The sequence below is a fragment of the Brachyistius frenatus genome, unplaced genomic scaffold (assembly GCF_029030835.1).
Source record: "Brachyistius frenatus isolate BFR_SWC_R1_liver_20210118 unplaced genomic scaffold, ASM2903083v1 Contig_217, whole genome shotgun sequence".
NCBI classification, from domain to species: domain Eukaryota; kingdom Metazoa; phylum Chordata; class Actinopteri; family Embiotocidae; genus Brachyistius; species Brachyistius frenatus.
This window is the reverse complement of record NW_027210816.1, coordinates 576,153-597,992: the sequence shown is the minus strand read 5'-3', so window position 1 is coordinate 597,992 and position 21,840 is coordinate 576,153. Positions and strand designations below refer to the sequence as shown.

The 21,840-nt window shown below is 42.8% G+C and overlaps 1 protein-coding gene across 1 annotated transcript in view; it reads right to left on the bottom strand.

The window, feature by feature from the left end:
* Positions 1-5,357: 5,357 nt before the first annotated feature.
* Positions 5,358-21,840, bottom strand: part of atrn (attractin) — a 110,736-nt gene continuing 94,253 nt past the window's right edge. The window contains exons 28-29 of the mRNA XM_069719547.1: positions 10,748-10,862; positions 5,358-8,165 (exon numbers count right to left, since the gene is read on the bottom strand). Coding sequence (XP_069575648.1) covers positions 8,041-8,165; positions 10,748-10,862 — 240 coding nt within the window. The 3' untranslated portion in view covers positions 5,358-8,040. The remainder of the gene's footprint in view (positions 8,166-10,747; positions 10,863-21,840) is intronic.

Below are 21,840 nucleotides of genomic sequence, written 5' to 3'. Positions count from 1 at the left end.
GAAAAATATTAAATTAAACATCTACAGGCTAATTTCATGACAACTGGGCAACTCTTTCTGCTGCCAAAGATCAAATTATATGATCTAAAGCTCCAGAATAGCTACTAAATGCCATAAGTTTGAGTTCTGCATGGCAAAACATGCAGTCTTGCAGGTATATTGCAGCCTTTTTGTCCTATTTGGAACACCTCGGAAAATTTCTGAAATCTTATACAGTAACTACTGTACACGAGCAAACAGCTTATCCGTCATACTATGGATTTACAGAAGATTATTAATGAGTGAAGTACTTCAACACAACAAGAACTAAGGGGGAAAAAAACATCATCATTAGTCAGGCTCTTGACAGAGCAGTATAGCTGGGACGGATTGATCGAAGCAACCCCTCGGAGAAATGTTTACTAATCATAATGCATTTAATGCTGTCAGCAAGACGTGAGACAAAAAAAAAACAAAGACGTCTGCGACAAGAAAACACAAATGCAGCATTTCTGAGAATTACATTTCACCGTGTAACCTTTGTTCAGCAAATTTGAAATTCGAAGAGGGACATTTTTCACAGACATTATTGCCCCTGACAGCTCTGCTGAAAAACCAAGCAAATCAACGCTGAGGAGAGATAATTATATTAGACTGTTTGGTGAAAGCAATAAAGACTGGATGACCTGGAAATGGGCAGACGCATGTAAAGTCTGCAAACAATCTCTGCTTACTCAGAATTACACTGAGAGGAGGAGGAGGAGGAGGAGGAGGAAGAGGAGGAGAAAAGGAGGATTTTATAAACAGCATCACAGTAATGTGAAGGAGGAAGAAAAAGAAAAAAATAGGAGCCTCATTATCAGCCAACTGCTACAGAGCGGAGTGTGCAGGTTGTCATAACGATCAGGATGGATTTAGTTAAATACTTTGAATCAAAGGGGAGCAACTAATCATCTGTTTACAATGTACAGGAGCTCCGGAGGGGGAGAGAAAACAGGTAAAGCAGATAGACAGAAAAGACAGACAGAAAATACAGACAGACAGACAGACAGACAGACAGAAAGAAAGAAAGAAAGAAAGAAAGAAAGAAAGAAAGAAAGAAAGAAAGAAAGAAAGAAAGAAAGAAAGAAAGAAAGAAAGAAAGAAAGAAAGAAAGAAAGAAAGAAAGAAAGAAAGAAAGAAAAAAAGAAAGAAAGAAAGATTTAGGGAAAGAAAAAATGTAGTTGGATTGAATTTGACTGAATATCCCATTCAGTGAAAGGAAACAGAGGAAGAGAAAAAGAAAGTGGAGAGCGGTCGAGTGAGGAAGAGTAGAAAGAAAGAGAGGTGAGAGATTGAGAAGGAGAAAACAAAGGAAGGAGAAAGGAAAATGTAATGGATGAAGTGTGAGTGGAAATAAAAATGAAGCGAGTGGAAGAAATAGAGCGGTTAAAGAGGAGAAACTGAAGGACGGACAGAAACAGAAGAGGGAGAAGAAGAAGGAGAGAGGGAGAAGAAGAAGAAAAGGAAAAAGGCATAGTTTATAAATGTCAGATGAAGACAGAGATGTGAAATAATAAGGAAGAGAAAAGAAAACAAATTAAAAAAAAAAGAAAGAAAATGAAGAAAAACAAGAGATGGAGAGATGGAGGGTGACAAAGAAAACAGTTGGAGGAAGATGAGAGGAAGGAGAGGAAAAAGCCGAGCGAGCAAAGAGGGATTAAAGATGGAGGAACAAGAAGGAGAAAAGAAAGAGGAAGTGTGAAAGAGATGGAGGAAATGGGGGAAAAAAAGAAAAAGAAAGAAAAGATAAAACAGAAGCGTGAGATGGAGAAAGTAGAACGCAACGATGGATGGAGGAAAGAGACGAGGAGAGGAGAAACAAAAGGAGACAGGAGGCGAGGGAGAAGGGAGGGAGACGGAGAGATGAAAGGGAGAGAAAGAAGGAAGGAGAGACGGAAGACAACTGGCGATGAATAATTGCTGGTGAGAACGCAGCAGTTCGGCGACTCAGACTCTCCCGCCGCCGCCGCTTAGCTGCAGGGCTCGGAAACATCAACGGCGGCATTCAAAACAGCAGCGATTCATTTGAAAACAGGCCCGGGGAGAAGCGTATTTACAAATAATAACTCTTCTCCGTGTTTTTGTTCCATCCGACAGGTTGTGGCGTGTCACACGATTCAACACGGGGGGGAGGGAGGCGGGGGGGGGGGACTTTCTGTCTTCTAACGAGACGTCGTCACAACCCGCCGAGCTGACTGATGTGAGACCGACGATCCCCTCAGGAGGCATCTTCACAATATCCATGACCCCATGACCTTTTTTTTTTTTTTTTTTTTTAACACATTCCCTCCCGACTAAAAATGTTTAATGCAAGATCCCCAGAGGATGAACAGTGACGTTTTTCGTGGTCTTTCGACCTTTCCTTTTAAGCGGCAGGTCAACGTTTCCACTTCTTAACAAGCACATTTCTGAGCGTGATAATAGTCCCAAAAGAAAAAAAAAAAAAACACTTTTAACTTTACAAGAAAAAGGTTAAAACAAATAACTTGCTGTGGATGTTTGTGATCACAAACGGATGAATCCTATCAGGTTTCGTGACTTTTTTCCTAATGTTTTCCGAAAGAATAAACTTCTTAGGCGATTCCACGAGGTGTCCGTCCCGTGCTGCCGTTTAAAAAAAAAAAAAAAAAAAAAAAACATGTACCAAATTCGGATACATAAAGCTGCCAACAGTCATGACCTTTAAGTCAAACTTGTCAAACATGAACAAGCAGCGCTGCGTCCGTCCAAAAGGACACGCACCTTCGAGCTCCTCGTCCTATGAACAGACTTCATCAGTTCAAATGTAAAGCCGGGTGTTTGTAATGAGGGGCGGTGGGGGGGGGGGGGGCGAAGCGTCTGCTGCAGAGAGAAGAGAAAACCTTTCACTTTCATGAGAGACGGGGCCACGTTCAGGGATTCACTCAAGAGAAACCCTGAGCGAGCATCAGCAGCTCACAGCGGCAGAAGCAGAAGCAGCAAACTGGTTAAAAACACTTCAAATGTCATTAAAGACAGTGTTTCTATTCAGAAAGGAAACTTTGAAAACGTCAAGAATTATGAATTCAGTTCATGCTGCTGAGACTTCACACGTCACGGCGTGACGTAACGACGGGTTTTCACAGCGAGCGGTTTCGAGGCAGGACTTTTCCAAAACTGAAATAAAATAGAAATCCGAGGAAACAGAAGGAAAAAAAATGAATTGTTGTAGAAATAAATGTCCGAGCGCCGTCCAGCATTTGTCGTCGTGAAGCGAACATGACGTCCTCTCGGAGCTGCCAACGCCGAATCATTCTGGATCAGTCATTTCAATTTGAGAGGATTTACTCGCTAAGACGAGTTTTGTCAGAAGTTGTGCGTCTTCCTCAAGCAGACCCAAACAACCACTGCAGGAGAAGTTTGAGATGAACCGCAGGGAGTTATCAAGACCAACAGCAACGGGTGGATTTTCACATTTAATAATAGACAAAAATGTTCTGTCATTCTTTTATGTACATCAGTAATTACAAGGTCAGTAAGCTAATATCCTCAAGTTTTACACGTAGTTTTCATCAGCTTCTAGTAATGCTTGTTCATCTTACGCTGCTGTCTTACATACAAAATAATGCTATGTACTGTAGTCACATTTTAAAAGCCCGGAGAGGTTTTGCCATAAATGATTTTTTTTTTTTTTTTTTAAACCATTCAACAAAAATGTCATTCACAATATTTTCTCATTATTTACAAAAAAAAACAAAAAAACAGCAACTTGCTAAATTATACATATTAACAAACTACTTCCTCAGTATATATAATGCCGCTATACAAAGAGACAGAAAGAAAGACAGAGAGGGTAACGCCTGCTTTTACAATGACCGTATTCTGAGGCTTAAACCTGCGTATCAAAGCATTTTAAATACATATTAATGCTGCCAGTGTTTGACAAAAATCTACTCGCACTGTGAATATTAGGGACACTTCCAGTAGCTAATCACACTTCATAAATATGTATTTTTCTGTACATTTTGTATCAGTTAATACAGAGATTAATGAGCTGAAAATAAGGCCACTGTAAAGCGTTACCCGGTAAAGTTTGAGGCGTTAAAAAGCGGGGCGAGACACAGGAAGCTGCCCTGATTTTCAAATTAAAAACTGGAAACTGGACATGTGAGCGGGGCAGTGACCGTGTTCCAACGCTCTCGCACGTTTTCCCTTTAAAAAAAACAACAACAACAACAACAACAACAAAAACCCAACTTCAACACTCTCCTCGCAGATGTTTAGAGCAGCTCGGGGGACACTTCACACTCCGGCAGCTCCAAACGGAGGCGGGCGGTAATCATCCAGAAAATCTGAACTTCAGGACCCAGGAGTTCCTTAAATGCAACGCCGGTACGGTCGACGCAGTAAAGTTCATGTTTACCAACCGGGCTGAGCTTTGATGCGTCACGCCGATTCAAACCTCAGTGAGCTCGGCTCTCTCCGGACTGTTTTGTGCTCTAAAGTTTCGATTATACATTTCTGTGAGAGCTCGAATTTGTAATTCAGGTACATTTTTTTTCCTCATAAAAAAATGTCAGACTTCTTATTCTTCATATTCTTTTTTGCAAACTGGTTGGAGATCCCGTCACCAAGATCATCCACCACCATTCATGACAAGCTGACAGGTTTTTTTTTTTGTTGTTGTTGTGGAAAACACATCATGGTGAAGTTGATCATGTAATAAAAAAAAAAAAAAAAAAACTTTTTTTTTTTCCTGCAGTTTTTCTTACATTCCTAAATCTAATATTAAAACTGAAAAAGAAGGTTTGGTCTGTTGTGAGGTGTGTCAAATAAAAATAAACCACAGAGGTAAAAGCAAACATCTGAGATGATCTCGTGGACATTGTGAGAACCAGGATCTGGCGGTTCATATACATCTGAGCCTCTGATCGTTAACCACTGCACTGCCCCGTCACCCGGGGCCAGACAGGAAGTGATGACGGCCCCCGGTTGGTCCATTTTTTTTTTTTTTTTTACAGATTTAACCTTGGCTGCACAGACGATTTTTCATTTTACATTCATTTTAGAGAGAAACAGGAAAAAAAAAACAATCTTCTTTCCGTGAGAAATTATTACTACAGTACACCTGAATCAGTCAGACAACAGATTCATTTATGAAGTGCTTCTTTTGCAAAATGAGATCTCTGCTTTGCGGGAAAACAAAACCAAACAAAAAAATGAGAAAGTTTTGCACCGACGGAGACGGCTTCCGTTATAAATGCTGTCAGCGGAGAATGTAATGAAAGCGGCTGAGCATCGTGAACGGAGAGCGCGTTCAGTTAAATGGAAACATTGTGGGAGATGCTGGCGGATCTCAGAGCTGCTGATGCTGCGGAGGACTGAGACGTAGAGCGTGTTCGGTTCAGGCGTTCGATGGCGGTTAACGGGACTTTGCAGGTTAAACTTTTTGTCTCCATCAGCTCAGGATCACAATTTAGTTTCAGGTCTTTGTTTTAAGTCAAATCTGATGAATTAAGACACCAATTTTTTTTTTTTTTTTTTTTTTTACCGTTTTAACCAGATTTGGTTTCTTTACAAAGCAAATTTGACTCAAATCAGTGGAAATAGTGCAATTTCTGCAAAAGAAAAACAATATTGTTGTCCTCCAAGAGGCAGAAAGTCCTCTACATTCCAAATTATAAACACCATACCTAACATTTTACCACTAAATAAGATATTTTCCTAATTGAATAGAAGCTGCAGTCAACTGGTAGGGCAGGTAAACACGAGAAGCAGTGGCAGGTGAGCGGGAGGAAAAAAACGGTGAGAATAAACCTGGAGCTTGTTCTCCTCACTGTTTTCAGATGGACAGAAATCAAATGTTTTCTGCAGCTCTGGAGGACTTTTTGGTGGAGGTGGACATTCAGCTAACGACCAATCAAGTTTTGCGCAGAAGCAACAGAACTAAACATCAAAACCTGCAGCATCATGACCACTAAAAAAAAAAGAAAAGAAGATTACTCTCGTAAAGGAAGGAGAAAATAACAAGTGACGATAAAGAGTGGAGGTGCAGCTCATGTTTGAACGGCGCTGAGTTCTTAACGCCATGATCCTTGCTGAGTGGAGTTGGGAGCACATGAGGCACTCTATAATTACAGAATGTCAACTTTGTTCATGCTTTCTGCTCTGACCTTTTCCCAGTGCTAAAAGTGTGCCCTTTAACCAGACGGTGAGCAGTTCTAGTACGCCGAGCACATGTGAGAAAGCCTGGAACTAAATACGACGAGCTCTTTAGAGCAGAATGCGACTTATTAAATCCTTCTATTACTGCACTTCTGCAAAAGGGCGGGAAGTTAATAACCTCGCGTGGCAGCGGTAGATATAGTTTCTATATTAATGTGTGTGTTGTGTCTCTGCAGTCAGTCAAAGGCCAGGAAGGTGTTCAAAACATGCAATTCATGGTTTGCAAAAGATGTCCGAGAACGAAGCAGGAACACACGGTGATGCCCGAACAAAACAGAAAATGACATTTCAAAGCAACAGCTCTGTGTGTTAAAGTAGCAGCCTGAGTTTTTCTATTTCCTCTTAGTGTCTTGTGTGTGTGTGTGTGTTGTTTTTTTTTTTCCCTCTCATTTTTCAGGACCATGGACAGAGCGAGTAAAGCACATAGAAAGGAAGAATAACAAACAAGATCATTTAAAAAGCTGATTTTTGAGGGGGAAAAAAAACAAAGGATGTTTTTTTTGGTGTTTTTTTTTTGTCTTCTGTGAGATACGGCCAATTCAAAAGTCCCATTTAACAAAGCTGCTCTTCAGGAGAGAGACAGGGACACTTGCGCCGAGTTGTCTGCCTGGTACCGTTTTGTAAATACCACGTCAGCTGTGTGAATATGAAGACAGACGTCAGTGCAGCGGGGGCTAACGGGGGCAGCTGCGGATAGCTCGGGGTACGCGGAAGAATTTCAATGGAACGGCGGGCCGAGAGAGGCGGAGCTTCTGGTTTCAATTCATGCGCCGCAATTAGAGGCTACGGATCGCCCGGGCTCACGCAGATCAACCAAATCACCCCCGGCGATCGGACTCAGGCGATCTATAGGAGGAGCCCGACACGAGAGACGCTGGATTTCACCGCAAATGGACGAGCAACCAGCTGGAAACGCTTCAATCGCGATCCAGCCGGCTTGGACGAGACGCTGCTGTGGTTTTGTTTCGTACGCAGCCTCAGTGCCGGAGAGTCTGTGGACACGGGACGGCTCAGCAGCCGGAGACGGAGAGGCGGGAGGAGACGAGCGGCAGATTAGAGACCTCGCAGACTCTTTAGACGGGCTCCGGGCGGCACCGGTAAAACCTCCCGCAGTGGATCCTCATTAAAGGAAACCCGCTCCGAGGTCAAACCGTACAGGACTCCGGTGACACCGGGCCTCAGCGCCGAGCTGTGAACATGACAGCAGGAGACAATGGTGGACAAATGGAAACAAAGGCTTGGAAAAACTAGCTTTTTAGAAGTGTGTGTGTGTGTGTGTGTGTGTGCAGCTCAGCTTGTCCAGTTTGTTCCTGCCTTCAAAAATAACACAATACAAAAGAACAACCAAAAAAAACCCAATAATTTAAATTAAACGAGAACATAGAGGGTCGCAAAGTCTCTGAAATCTTCCAAAAAATTATGAGACGAGGATCTCTTCTAGCAGCAAGCCGCGGCCGCCTCGACTCCAACGAGGCGGTGTCGACTAATGTAAAATGTTATTTTTTTTAATTTTTTTTTTTTGAGAGGAAGGGGAGGAGTCAGCACCTGCTCTGTCCCTCCCTCTCTCCCCCGCCCTCTCTGTGCCCAGTCAGTTGGAGGGGACCCCAAATGTTCCTGCAGGACGAGAGGGAGGCCGCGGAGACTTCAGTCCGCCGGACGACTCGGCCCCTCAGCACAAAATGTTCCAGTCCTGCGTCCCAGCATGCACCTCTCCCCGCCAGAACGGAGCTGGCGCAAGTCTCTGAAGGAGGGGGCCGAGGCCGGTGGGGGCTGATGGGAGAGCATCGGGTGCCGGGATGGTTGGAGAGGGGAAAAAAAAAAGGGGGGGGGGCGTGGTCAGATACAGGTGGAGGGCTGCGCCGTCGGCTGCTGTTTACGGTTTCTCAGACCTCCGGACTTCTCCTTGTAACCCAGACACATCTGCTGGGAGACGTCGACCAGGGCGCTGGCCACCGCCAGACCTACGCACACACACACACACACACACACACACACACACACACACACACACACACACACACACACACACACACACACACACACACACACACACACACAGAGAGAGAGAGAAACATACTTTTTTTTTTTTAAACCTTTTTCAAGTTTCAGTAAATGAAAACTGTTTCTAACATTTGTTCAAATACATTTTAATACAATTAATACTTTTTCATGATCAGTTAATTATAAAATCAAATATCTGAGACGAGAGGTTGGAAAGTAGACAAAAAAAAGACGGTCGGGATTAAAAATGGGTGTAATTGATCTGAACCCGCACACTGAAACTGTCCTCTCACATCCCGTTTACTGAATAATAATATAGGGCCATTTCACAACCTTTTCCACAACAGACATTTTTGACTCATCACAGTAGAAAAAAAACTTTGGTTTTACTGATAACATTAAGAAATGGTTCCGTTCTCTTTAAGTATACCATTAATTATTTTTCGTTTTTCTTTACACCTATTGTGACATGTCAAAATATCTGCAGTGGAAAAGGTCAAGTAGAAAAGAAATCAATGTACTTTTGAAGTAAGATAGAAAATCAGATCCGAGGTCAAAGTGTGACGAACACGAATCTTTGACCTTTTCTGGAGTCTTACAACCATCAGCAACTTCAAGATTAATCTTTGCAACTGTTTATACACCAATTAAATCTTGATTAAAAGGGTTCCTGTGTCTTCAATTAATCACGACTCCACTGCCCATTAATTTTCAATAAATCAGTAAACATTAGCTTGTGGAGATCCAGATCCAGTAGTTTGTTGCATCCTGTAGACCTCCGGTTGATCTTAAAACTATTGGAGCAGTTTTTTAACCAATCAGCAATGACCACCATATAACATTAATACTGCATCAAAACAACAGAGAGCCTCCTCTAATGTGAGCAGAGTGCAACGCCATGTCAGTCAGTCAGTCACCATAGCAACTGTATGTTGTGACCCGAAACTCTACCACCGCCATTATCAGACCTACGGCACTTCACTTAAAGAAGACGTAAGGTCATTGCACTTATCCACCCACACTGGTCCCTGACTGGTCAAATCCCTTCAGAGTGAACAGAGTCTCAGGCTATAATCACAGCGAAGCTGGGCAAAAGTCAGGCCCAAGAACAAGATGGAAATTTTTACATTGTAAAATGTCCCCTTGTTAAATATCATTGTCATAATTCTGTTAAAAAACAACAACAAAAAGTCAGCGATCCCCGACATACACAATCAAAAATGTTCGATCATGTGTTTATGGCTGCTACATCGCATCAAATTTGAAACACTGAAGTACCAATACTTCCAAAAAAAAAAAACATTTTTAGTCAGGCTACACTTAAAATACGGGGCTACTATTTACTGCAATAACTGTGTGGAAGCTGCTGGTGTGTGTAAACCACACACACACACACACACACACACACACACACAACCACACACACAGGTGGTGAGATCACAGGCAATCATTAACTTATACCACACTTCATTAACATTTATTAATACTCTCTGAGCCATGAAATTCCAATAAACTCCATTTATCACCAATAATGAATGCATTTACCCCGATGAAGTACACATAACTAACGGCAAAAATAAAAATCTCACGTGCTCTGAAATCAGAGCGTCCCTCTGCGGAGCGGGCTGCAACCACGCGTCTAAAAGTGGGCGCTGGACGGTTCAAAATCACCCAAATGAGGCTCGGATTCCAAATCAGAGATAATCTGTGAGCGCTGACATCCTCAAAAAAAAAAAAAAATCACAAACAGCTTTTTAATTTCGTTTTTAAAAGTTACTCATGAACACAAACGTGTTTGTGATGTCAGTGACCTTTGACCCCACCCCAAAATCAGTTCATCGTTGAGTCCAAGTGCATGTTTGTGACAAATGTAAATAAAAACTCCCTTTAAAATGTTTTTTTTAATATCGGATTGTTTGTAGTGGAAGAACTGCGCAGTTCTGTTTTATGAGGAATCTGTAATGCAGAATCATTTTTTGTCAAATTAATCTGAAGTCACCTTATTTTTCCATCTTAGAGTTTCATCCACCTTAAGTTTAATGTTTTACCTCAAAACTGTGTGAGAGTGCAGATTCAAATACTGGAACTTTATTTTTGAGATTGTTTGTTGGGGAATCTCCAAATATGTTACGTCACAGGTGTTGAAGGATGTGTAGGAGTATGCAGCTTTTTAATTAAAGCTATTTATAGATATAAAGATATTTATGCTTGTTAACTGCATTAACGTGGACCCATCTTACAGTCTTCCTTCTGCAGGAACTTTAAATTAAAATGTAACGTACTGACCAACATCTCCAGTCAAGTTTTATAGTTGGGAGCCAAAGAGGAATTAAAAAAAAAAAAGAAAGAAAGAAGAGGAAGTGAGTCGAGTCAGGAGAGGCTGAAAGGCTCCAAACTGTCACAGTCTGACTAGAACTGAAGCTCCAGCACATAAAACACAGGAAAGAAGTCAGATCAAGAAAAGATAATGTTAAAAAATAAATAAAACAGAAACCAGACAGGAAAGAAAAACCAGTGAAGGATTTGGGCGGCTGCGTCTTACCAGACTGTCCTGGAGGAGGGATGCCGCCGGTGCCTCTGGGTAACCGAACAAAGATGGAGAGCACAGCGGCTTTGTTGCCAAAGCAGGGCTCGAGGGCGATGGGTTTTGGGACGGACTGCGGAAAGAAAAAAAAAAAAAACACAAAAAAACCCAGAAATATTACACATCAGAAGCCTCCCGATCCTGGTGAACACACACCGTTTTCAAAGACGCGGGTAACAGAAGCTTCGCTGTTACTCGTCTTGTTTGTGTCAGCAACATGTATGGAAGCAGGGGAAGAACAAACAAACAAACAAAAAAAGTCAGTCTATCCCCTGCTGAGATGCACACACACACTGATCTGCAGGCACAAATTGGACCCCCCCACTCAAAATCCCCCCACTGTGCACAATCCAATGACAGTACGGCATATGTGTGTGTGTGTGTGCGTGTGTGTGTGCGTGTGTGTGTGTGTGTGTGTGTGTGTGTGCGCATACGCAGCAACGGGCAGCGAGTGGATATCAAGAGGAGACGGTGGGAGCGGAGATTTGTGTCGGCGGTGCACTCCTGTCGCCGCGGGCCGTCTCGACACACCTGACTCTCTAATACCAATATCTCCTTTTTTCTTCTTCTTTTTTTTTTTTATCAGCACTGCATCCATATGTGGGGTTGTGCGCCCCCCCTCGCCCTTCCATCCCACCGTCCCCCCTCCCTGTAAACACTGTCCGGATCTGCTGCTGCTCGCCTCCTACAATATTCATGGGTATATATCTCCACGCAGGATATGGATGGATATGAAGGACGCCACCGTCCTGCCTGCATACAGAACGCCTCCGACGGCTCCCTCGCTTTGTGTTTTTAGATTCCGGAGCCGGACAAAAAAAAAAAACTGGGCCATGGCATGGTTTCTCTCACACACTTTATATCCCGGAGAGTGACTTTAACATCCCTGAGTGAACTCGCCGGGACATGACACATGCAGCATACACTCTTCTCACACACACATTCATCACAGCGTTGCACACAGACACGGTGAGAGAGCGCGCGCACACGCACGCACGCGCACGCACGCGCACGCACGAGAAGCAGGCCAGTAATGTTATTCAGGCTCTGACCTATTTTACACATTTATTCTCCGCTCCGTCTCTGAGGCTTACCTTTCATACCAGCAGGATACACAGGCTGTCACACAGGTAGCTGGGGAAGTGGCACAAAGACCTGGATGCCTCTGGGTGTGTGTGTGTGTGTGTGTGTGTGTGTGTGTGTGTGTGTGTGTGTGTGTGTGTGTGTGTGTGTGTGTGTGTGTGTGTGTGTGTGTGTGTGTGTGTGTGTGTGTGTAACAGAAGTCTATTTATTTATTCCCCTGCAGGTGTGTGTGTGTGTGTGTGTGTGTGTGTGTGTGTGTGTGTGTGACTGTTTAAAACACGCGTGCGTTCAGCCGCCGGCCGTGTGCAGCCGGCCGTGTTCAGGTGCGGTTTGACAGAGAAGGACGTTTTACTCTCGATTATCTGCCCCGTGTTCCTGTTGGGAGGATAACAAGCCCTTTCAGACAGGCAACACGCTCAGTTTTCAATAGAAATCCCACGACTGGAATTTGTCCCGTGTTGGACATCGTAGCGTCTCGATAACGTTTTTCAACGCCTTGGGCCGTTTTTTTGTTTTTTTCTCGGACACATAAACAAACACCTCGGAGGAACTCCACAGAGATGTTTGTTACGGGTGACTGCAGGTTGCAGAGGAGCTAACGTGCACCCACCTTCTACAACTCAACAGTGTGTCCATGCAGGCCTGAGCACCCAGCGAGGCTGACCGGTTGATACAAATATGAGGATAGAGTTTGAAAAATAGGAGTGAAAAATTATGGAAATGTAAATCCAAATCCTCGCGAATGGCCGCAGGAAAGTCTCGTGCATTTTCCAGCAATCATGTCTCATGCAAAGGGACATTAAGTCGATTTAACAACCACCAGAAATCCTGTGAATGAATCCACACACTGTATATAAAAATGGACGTAACATCCGGCTCTAAAAAAAATGAGATTGATGCAGAAATGCCTTAAGCTGCAATACCACCGAGTGCCACTAGAGGTCGGCTCCGAAAAGCCCCAGACTCCAAAGACTCCCAATCGACTAGTCTCATAAAATTCCAAGCTAATACAAGTTATATCAGTGTTGTTCGCTAAAGTCGCTCTTTCTTATTAGTTTTCTGGTGGTCCATCCGAAAATAATCCGTCATCCAATTGGAAAATAATCTTAAAAAAGATTTGGTTTTTTGATGCGTGTCTGTTTGATTGACAGGCCTGTGGTTCAGTCAGGTCACGGAGTCAGATCCACCGCTCGGTCTTCTCCTAGCTCGCCCAAATATGGACACTTCCGGCTCCAAAAATCTCCGAACTAGGAAGACGGTGACGTCACTGTTTTGGTTGCTGCTTGGAGTGAACCGATTTGGTTGTCAAGGAGACTTTTCACAATGTCATAAGCTAATCAGTCAATAAAAAGGCTTTATTTTGTACTTGGGCCATTAATCGGATTTATGGATGAAAGCCAAAATGTGTGTATGCAGCTGAGAACTCGCTGTGTTCATGCATCTCTGGACAGGGAAGGTTATTAAGAGGTTTCGTTTGTGTGTGTGTGTGTGTGTGTGTGTGTGTGTGTGTGTGTGTGTGTGTGTGTGTGTGTGTGTGTGTGTGTGTGTGCGTGCGTGCGTGCTTTGCGTGCATGCCTCTGAGCTCGCAGCACATTTTCAGCTGTGTCAATCCTCCGCGCACGCACACACACACACACACACACACACACACACACACACACACACACACACACACACGCGCGCAGCGTTACAGGCCCCCAAAGATCTGACAGGGGGAATAGTTCAGATGCAGACAAATGGGCTCGCGGTGGGACGGACTCGCCTGCTGCAGTCAGACCGGCAGCAGCAGAAAACAAACACTCCGACACACGTCCGGGTTCCAGGACTACTGCTCGAGCTGCTTCTCAACTCCGACATGCAGGAGTTTTAACGATAAGTCATCGTAAGAGGCCGCTGACTGTGAGAAATGAGACTAATTAATGTAAACAGATGGTAGCGTAGATAAAAAGATGGGTGACTGATTTGTTTTATATCCTCTCCGTCATCTTTCTGTCTCTCGTAAAAAAAAAAAAAGGCCCGAACAAAGACGAGGGCTTTACGACCTGTACATCACATGACGGTGTTAATCAAGGAGAAAACAGAGATCCTCCTTCTATTAAAAGTTTTAAATTTAAGGTTTAGTATGAAGAATATAGAATGATCTATTGGCAGAAGTGGAATATAACATCCATAAATATCTTTTCATTAGTGTATGATCACTTCAAACTAAAAATTGTTGTGCTTTTGTTACCTCAATAGTTTCTACAGGAGCCCAAAAGGGACAAACCAAACAGTGACACTTTTGTCTCATCATATTTATGCATTTTGTGGCAAATACTCTGAAGTCCTGGTTGCCAAAACCTGATGTTATTAGGACAAAACTGCAAGTTTATTTTAATTTTTTTTTAAAAAGGTCTCTGACATGTCTGGTTGTAATGATGTATATTGACCACTAGAGGCAGTAAACATGACCGACCTTCGATGTAACAGAGAAACAACCTGTGTAAAACATCCAATTAAAAATAAAAAGATTTAACATGGTAAAGATGTTCATTATAACTTCAGTAAGCAACTATTTATGTCTGTCTGTTGTGTTTTCGTTCAAAGTTTACTGAATATTCAAAGTTGTTTTTGTTTTTTTAATTATGGTGAAACTTTGAGAGACTAAATTAAAAAAAAAAGAAGGTAAAATTAAACTTTTGTTAATTTGGATGCAGACAGTGTTGGACCTGTTCTAAAAGCTTTCTATCCCCTTTTGGAGGTATTTTACAGAAGCACCTTTAAAAAAAAAAAAAAAAACCTTGAGAGAGGTGGAAGAGAAGCACAATAAAAATATCCTATTTATCATTTGATTACAGTAAAAAAGACAATATTGTCCCGTTAGGGCAATAAAACCTTAATATCCCTTCACAGCGTTTGTGTGATGACTCAATACCGAGATAAGACAACAAAGCAGGATCATTTCTCCCCATTTTCCAGAAGCACGGTGCCAGAACAGCCTCAGTCAGCTGACGTGGAGGAATAAATAAAAAAAAACACTGACAACTGTTCCAGTGCAATATTAGGAGGTGCAATATCACACTTGGCTAATTTCGCCGCTCGATCCCCCGCTACAAGGAGAGACAATTATTTTGGCCTCGCCAGAAGCGGTCCGATTCGGCTCGGCTTGCTTCAGTCCACAGGTCTGCTTTCGCCCCGGAGCAAAAATGTATTTCTCATTCTGTGTGTTTACAATTGTGCCCCGCGATAACCTGAACATGCTCGGTGTTAAAAAAATAAATAAGAAGACGAGCAAGACTGGCAGCTTTTAATTTCACAGCTAAGGGCTGTTATGAGACTCGTCTGCCAAGTCCAATTTCCACTGCAGCAGCTGCGCGCTGCTCCGAGCTTCTCACTTTGTTCACGTGCTTGTTTCAAATTTTTCTAACAGCAGCATCTCATAACTGCACAGGGAACCGGCGCCGCAAATAAATTTGAGTATTGGAAGAGACTTGCTGTCAGGCTGATGTGGGATGAGAGTGGAATGGTTTTGATTTCAACGTTTGGTAATCAATTTGCACAAAAGTGTTCATCAGCATCCGATGTACAACGTCCATTTCAACTTGAGGGAGTGATGCAGGTACTTTTTTTTTTTTTTTTTTTTGTGGGACAAACAGAAAACACAATTTATCTTCCTCAACACACATGTTCACTTTATTTGGTCCCGTGCAGAAATAAAGGGGAGAAAATAAAAACACAACACCTTGAAAAATTCAATTATCCATCCTTTCAAACAGGACACTTTTTTTTTTTTTTTTTTTGGTCTTTTTCTCCTAAGATGTTCCCCAAAGGTAGTGTCTCTTCCTGTGGTCGTCTTCAGAGGCTGCTGTTAATAACATTCTCCTGTATATGCCTTTGTTTTAGAGCACTGAAGCCCCCCCCCCCTCGCTCAGCCTCCCTACCTTGCTCAGCCTCCCCACCCCCTCCGCTCTGGAGAGTTATCTAGACTGGCCAGGCAGAGCGGCAAAAGGTTTTGTTAAATTATCCTCCAGTAATTAGCCCCCCCCCACACACACGGATATATAAATGCGCTGATGTGGGCATCATACGCAACCGGCTGCATACTGCTCCACTTTCATGCTCTGCATTCATGCTCTGCATTCATCTAGACTTGAGGGTTAGTCCCCCCTATCCCCCCGTCCCCCCCGGCAGCAACAAGAGCGAGAATCAAACTCCCCGTTGCTATGACTCACCGGGTGCATCTTCTTCCAACTGAGCCAACTTTGATGACTTTTTATTCACTTGCTTTTATGTTTGCCAAGAGAATGTCAGCCTTTAATAATAACGTCATGCTTAAACTAAACATGAGGAAGAATGAAGGTAAATAAGAAAGTTTGAGATTTATCTTCTAAAATTAGAATTTTTAATCTCAAACAACCATCAGATGAAGGGAAGTTCTGACTGTATACGTACAGTACGAACTGGTGCACGCCACTTTGAATGATCAGACTGTACTACCATAGGGCCATACTACCATAGAACCATACTACTATACTACCATAGGACCATACTACCATACAACCACAGAACCATACTACTATACTACCACAGGACCATACTACCATACAACCATAGAACCATACTACTATACTACCATAGGACCATACTACCATACAACCATAGGACCATACTACCATAGAACCATACTACTCTTCTACCATAGAACCATACTACCATACAACCATAGAACCATACTACTATACTACCATACAATCATAGGACCATACTACTATACTACCATAGAACCATACTACCATAAGACCATACTACCATAGGACCATACTACCATAAGACCATACTACCATAGGACCATACTACCATATTACCATAAGACCATAGAACCATACTACCACAAGACCATACTACAATAGAACCATACTACCATAGGACCATACTACCATAAGATCATACTACCATAGAGCCATACTGCCATAAGACCATACTACCATAAGACCATACTACCATAGGACCATACTACCATAGGACCATACTACCATAGGACCATACTACCACAGGACCATACAACCATAGAACCATACTACTATAGGACCATACTACCATAGGACCATACTACCACAGGACCATACAACCATACTATCATAGAACCATACTACCATAGGACCATACTACCATAGAACCATACTACCATAAGACCGTACTACCATAGACCCATACTACCATAGAACCATGCTACCATAGAACCATACTACCATAGACCCATACTACCATACAACCATAGAACCATACTACCATAGGACCATATTACCATAGGACCATATTACCATAAGACCATACTATCATAGAACCATACTACCATAAAGACTATACTATAATACAACCATACTACCATAGGACCATACTACCATATAACCATACTACTATACTACCATAGAACCATATTACTATATTACCGCACAACCATAGAACCATACTACCATACAACCATACTACTGTACTACCATACTACCATACTACCATACTACTGTACTACCATACAACCAAAGAACCATACTACTATACTACTGTACAACCATACTACTATACAACCATACTACTGTACTACCATACTACCGTAATATCATACTACCGTACAACCATACTACTGTACTACCATTCTACCATAGAACCATACTGCCATAGAACCATACTGCTATCATACTACCATAATATCATACTATCATACTACCATAGTATCATACTACCACACTATCATACCACCATACTACCATACTATCATACTACCATACTATCATACTGTCACAATATCAAACTATCATACTACCATACTGTCATAATATCATACTATCATACTACCATACTGCCATAATATCATACCACCATAATATCATACTACCATACTGCCATAATATCAAACTATCATACTACCATACTGCCATAATATCACACTGCAATATCATACTATCATACTCCCATATTACCATACTATTTAGTAGGCCAGAAAAATATTTAGTATGTCCCAAAACGTACCAGGATGTCCAAATACATCCAGTCATATTCTGCAGTCTGTAGATCAGCATCTACTGTGGCTGTTCTGACCCACAATCCTCTGCAGCTGAAGATACATCACATCAAGTGAGCTGCCGGGAGAGGAGGAGGAGGAGGAGGAGGAGGAGGAGGAGTAGGAGGAGGAGGAGGAGAAGAAGGAGAAGAAGAAGACGAAGAAGAAGCATTAAAAGGAAGCGTTATTGCGCTCAAACTTTTGTCTTCAGCTCTGCCTCATCTTTCTGCTTGATCTTCTTTGCTGCTTGAAGTAAAAATGATCCACAAAAAAAATTAAACACCAACTACCTGCAACTTCCTTTTGGTTTTCAGAACCAATTTTTTTTTCTATACTTCAGTTCCTCTGTTCAGGTGACCTACTGACACCACAGACAAACACTTCTAATTTGAGACACTGTTTACTTCTAGATGCAAATTCTACTTCAGAAGTGTGATTGTGTCTCAAACCTGCCTCCTTTCAACACATCGTATAATAAATATCTTTATAATTTGCACTAACAGATTAAACATGTATGAACACACACCTTCTGTATCCATCAGAGATGATCATAGTTGAACATTCCTCTGCTGTTTTGGACAAATTTTTCTTGCCCGGCAATCACAATAACAATCGCAGCCTCATGTCTATAAATTAATGGAGCACATTTGATCTTGATGCCTCCCCACCCCCCACCCCACACACACACACACACACACACGAACACACTCTTCTCGCATCATATCTCCTGATTTCCTCTATTTTTCGGTATCTATGAATAAAAGCACAGTCGAAGGCATCACATCCACCTGCGATGCCGCGGGCTCCATTTGGCAGAAGCCGAGTGAATATATCTCATCGGCGGAGCAAGTTTGGACTTCCCATCGAGACTATAAACAACTTTAATGATCTTCAGCTCGCTGTGCAGCGCGCAGTCCTCCCGCGCGCTCCGACGGCGGGTCTTAACACACCGCTGTAGCATCCTGATAAAACGCCACGGAAACAAGGAGAGGAACTCGCTCCGAGTAGCTCCGTCCCAGCTGCGAGGAGATAGGATAGTGCACACTCACAGTCTGAGCGGGTGGAGGCACGGAAAGCTGAGGAGGAAGATCTAAATTGGATCTCTGCTCCTGCCCTGATGGAGAGGAGGAGAGGAGGCCGCGAAGAATGGAAGAAAAGAAGAAGAAAAGCTAATGCGGAGACGGGAGGCGGAGGTGGCCCGATTCCACGGCGAGCTGCATCTTTTCTCTACACAACAACAAGCACAATGTGTGCACACACGCTAACACCCACACAAACACTCACAGGGGTGCACGCCGGATGTATATGAACACACACACACACACACACACGCACGCACACACGCACGCACGCACACACACACACGCGCGCAGAAGTAGCAGATAAGGCCAGCAGAAAACCCCAGACAGCCGATAGGATCAGTAAAGGGCTGGTAAATTAGAGGAGGACACTGTGGTGAAGTAAGGATGTCAGACAGGAATGGAGCGAGAGTAGGAGAAAAGATACAAAGAAAAAGGATGGAAGGAGTAAATGGAGGAAAAAGACAAAAGGATGAAAAAACAAGAAGGTGGAAAACAAATTTGGAGAAAAGAGACGAGGAAAAAAACAGTAGAAAAAGTGATGGGAAAAGAATTAGAGCTGGGAGAAAAAAGAAAACAGAAAATTAGAAGAATTGTAAAAAGAGGAGAAGGAAGCAGAACAGAGAAGAGGAAGAGAGCAACAAAGGAAAAGACAAACGAGAGGAGAGGAGAGGAGAGGAGAGGAGAGGAGAGGAGAGGAGAGGAGAGGAGAGGAGAGGAGAGGAGAGGAGAGGAGAGGAGAGGAGAGGAGAGGAGAAAGATGAGAGGAGACGACAAAGAAAAGATGAATTAAGATGATAAAACCAAGACGAAGAGCAGAGATGAAAACAGGACATGAGAGAAGAGAACAAAATAGTAAATCAAAAGAAAACAAGAAGAAAAGACGATAACAGAAAAGTTGAAAAAAAGACCGTAAAAGATGATAAAGAGGGAAGAGCAGGAAAAAAAGGAAACAAGAGGAGGAACACAAAAGCAGATGAGGAGGAGGATGAAGGACAGAGGAGAATAGTTTCTGTTCAAACAGGGATTTGATTATGTGCTGTTCTCCCAGAGGGGCCGTGCAGCCGTCGCACAGAGTAACCTTGTGCCCTGGAGCCGAGCCCCCCCCGGGATTCATGGACCCTGTCAGAGGCGTGGGGCCCCGGGGCCCCGAAGCTCCCCCACCCCACCCGCCTCCCTCCTCAAATAGCCCTATAATTCTGCACTACATCTGCATGCAAAGGTCATTCATCACAGTCCCAGGTGAACCTGCCCGCAGCGGCCGTCCAAATACTCAGCCGGCAATTTCTATACCTCTGCACACTTTTAAATGCTTCCCCGGCTCCATCGACATCTGCATTTAAATCTGCTCTCAGCTCCGTCAAACTCTTCTCCGTAATGAAGTCTTCTCAACCACCGTCTCAGCCTGATCTTTCTGTTTAAATGTACTCCTTTCAACACTTCCGCTCTGCTTTCAATGTCACACTGATTTCTTTACATTCACACCAGTGTGGTTGAACTGCACTCAGATGGACTCCACGTTGTTTGCAACCAAGTCTGATCGCAGGTTCTGCCGAGGTCAGTGTGTCCAAAACATACATGAAGGTGATCAAACTGCAATTTACAATTTGAGTTCATTTGACTTTTGCCTGCTCAGGTTTGGAGATATTCACATCTGCCGCCATCTTCTGACACAATAATACTGACAGAAGTTTGATTTGTTGCACTACAGCATGAAAAATGTCATTTCATTGGAACAAATACTTCCCTGTGGTGGAAATTATACCGTGACAAGCACTTTGTTAACACTTTATCTCCTTAAGTAAGTGTTGGGACGCTTTTTGTTTTGGTTTTAGTCCTGCTTGTTGCAGACGGCTCCCTCAATTCTCCCGACTATAACTACATTTATTCCGGTTTAAGGAGACAGCAGGTGTTTCCTCTTCACATGGAAGTGTAGTGATTGCTGTATAAATTTGATGCGTCACATTTTCACATCAGATGATTTCTAATATCTACAACGTCAGACTCTTCTTTGCTGTTTCTCAAAGATTTTTGTATCAACCCCAAAAACTAGTTCCTATAATTTGAAAACTGTCCACGAGCTGCATAACAATCAAATTAGCTGGACATTGTTTCACTGCAGATTTTTTTTCAATGCAGCAGCAAAACTTCTGTTAATCTACAAATACTGGGGTGATAGCAGGAGTTTCATTTTCCATTGAGGTTTTTTTTATTTTTTTTTTTATCTAAAAACACAAAAACGTGCTTTCTCCCATGCAAATATAACAAAATTAGCAAATATTCCAAAGGCTCCTTTGATGTCCTTCCTTTTAGTTTGGGCTTAAAATTGTATTGCCTGAATTACTGAATAAAACAGTTTGTGGGGAGCTCACTACAACATTTAGAGCCACATTTCCATCTTTTTTTATTCAGGCCGTATGCTGCCCTCCTATATGACCGACTGGTCCAACACGCTGTATAATCATATTGACAGAACTTTCCATTCCTCTGTTTGTCTTTCAGAAACACAGATGGTTCGATGCCCTAAAACAAGGCTGTTTTCCGAGATGAATCATTACTTAATTACAGTCCCCTTTCCAGCGAGTGGGTGTTTATCTTTTTTTTTTACAAATGAAGACTATCTCCATATTTCTTATTATTTCTAAGTATAGTCTGAAATCGACATCGCCTCGCTCTGATCGGCACGTGTTTAACTCCGGGGTTAACTGGATTCTGTCCCATTAGAGTTCACAGGCTTCCCACAATAGCTGGTGTAATGTGCTGTGTTACTCATCGGCAGCCAACTTTCATCATCATCAGGCCTTCGCACTGCAGCGACCTTCATTAGACCTGTCAGGTGAGATCAGTTTGGC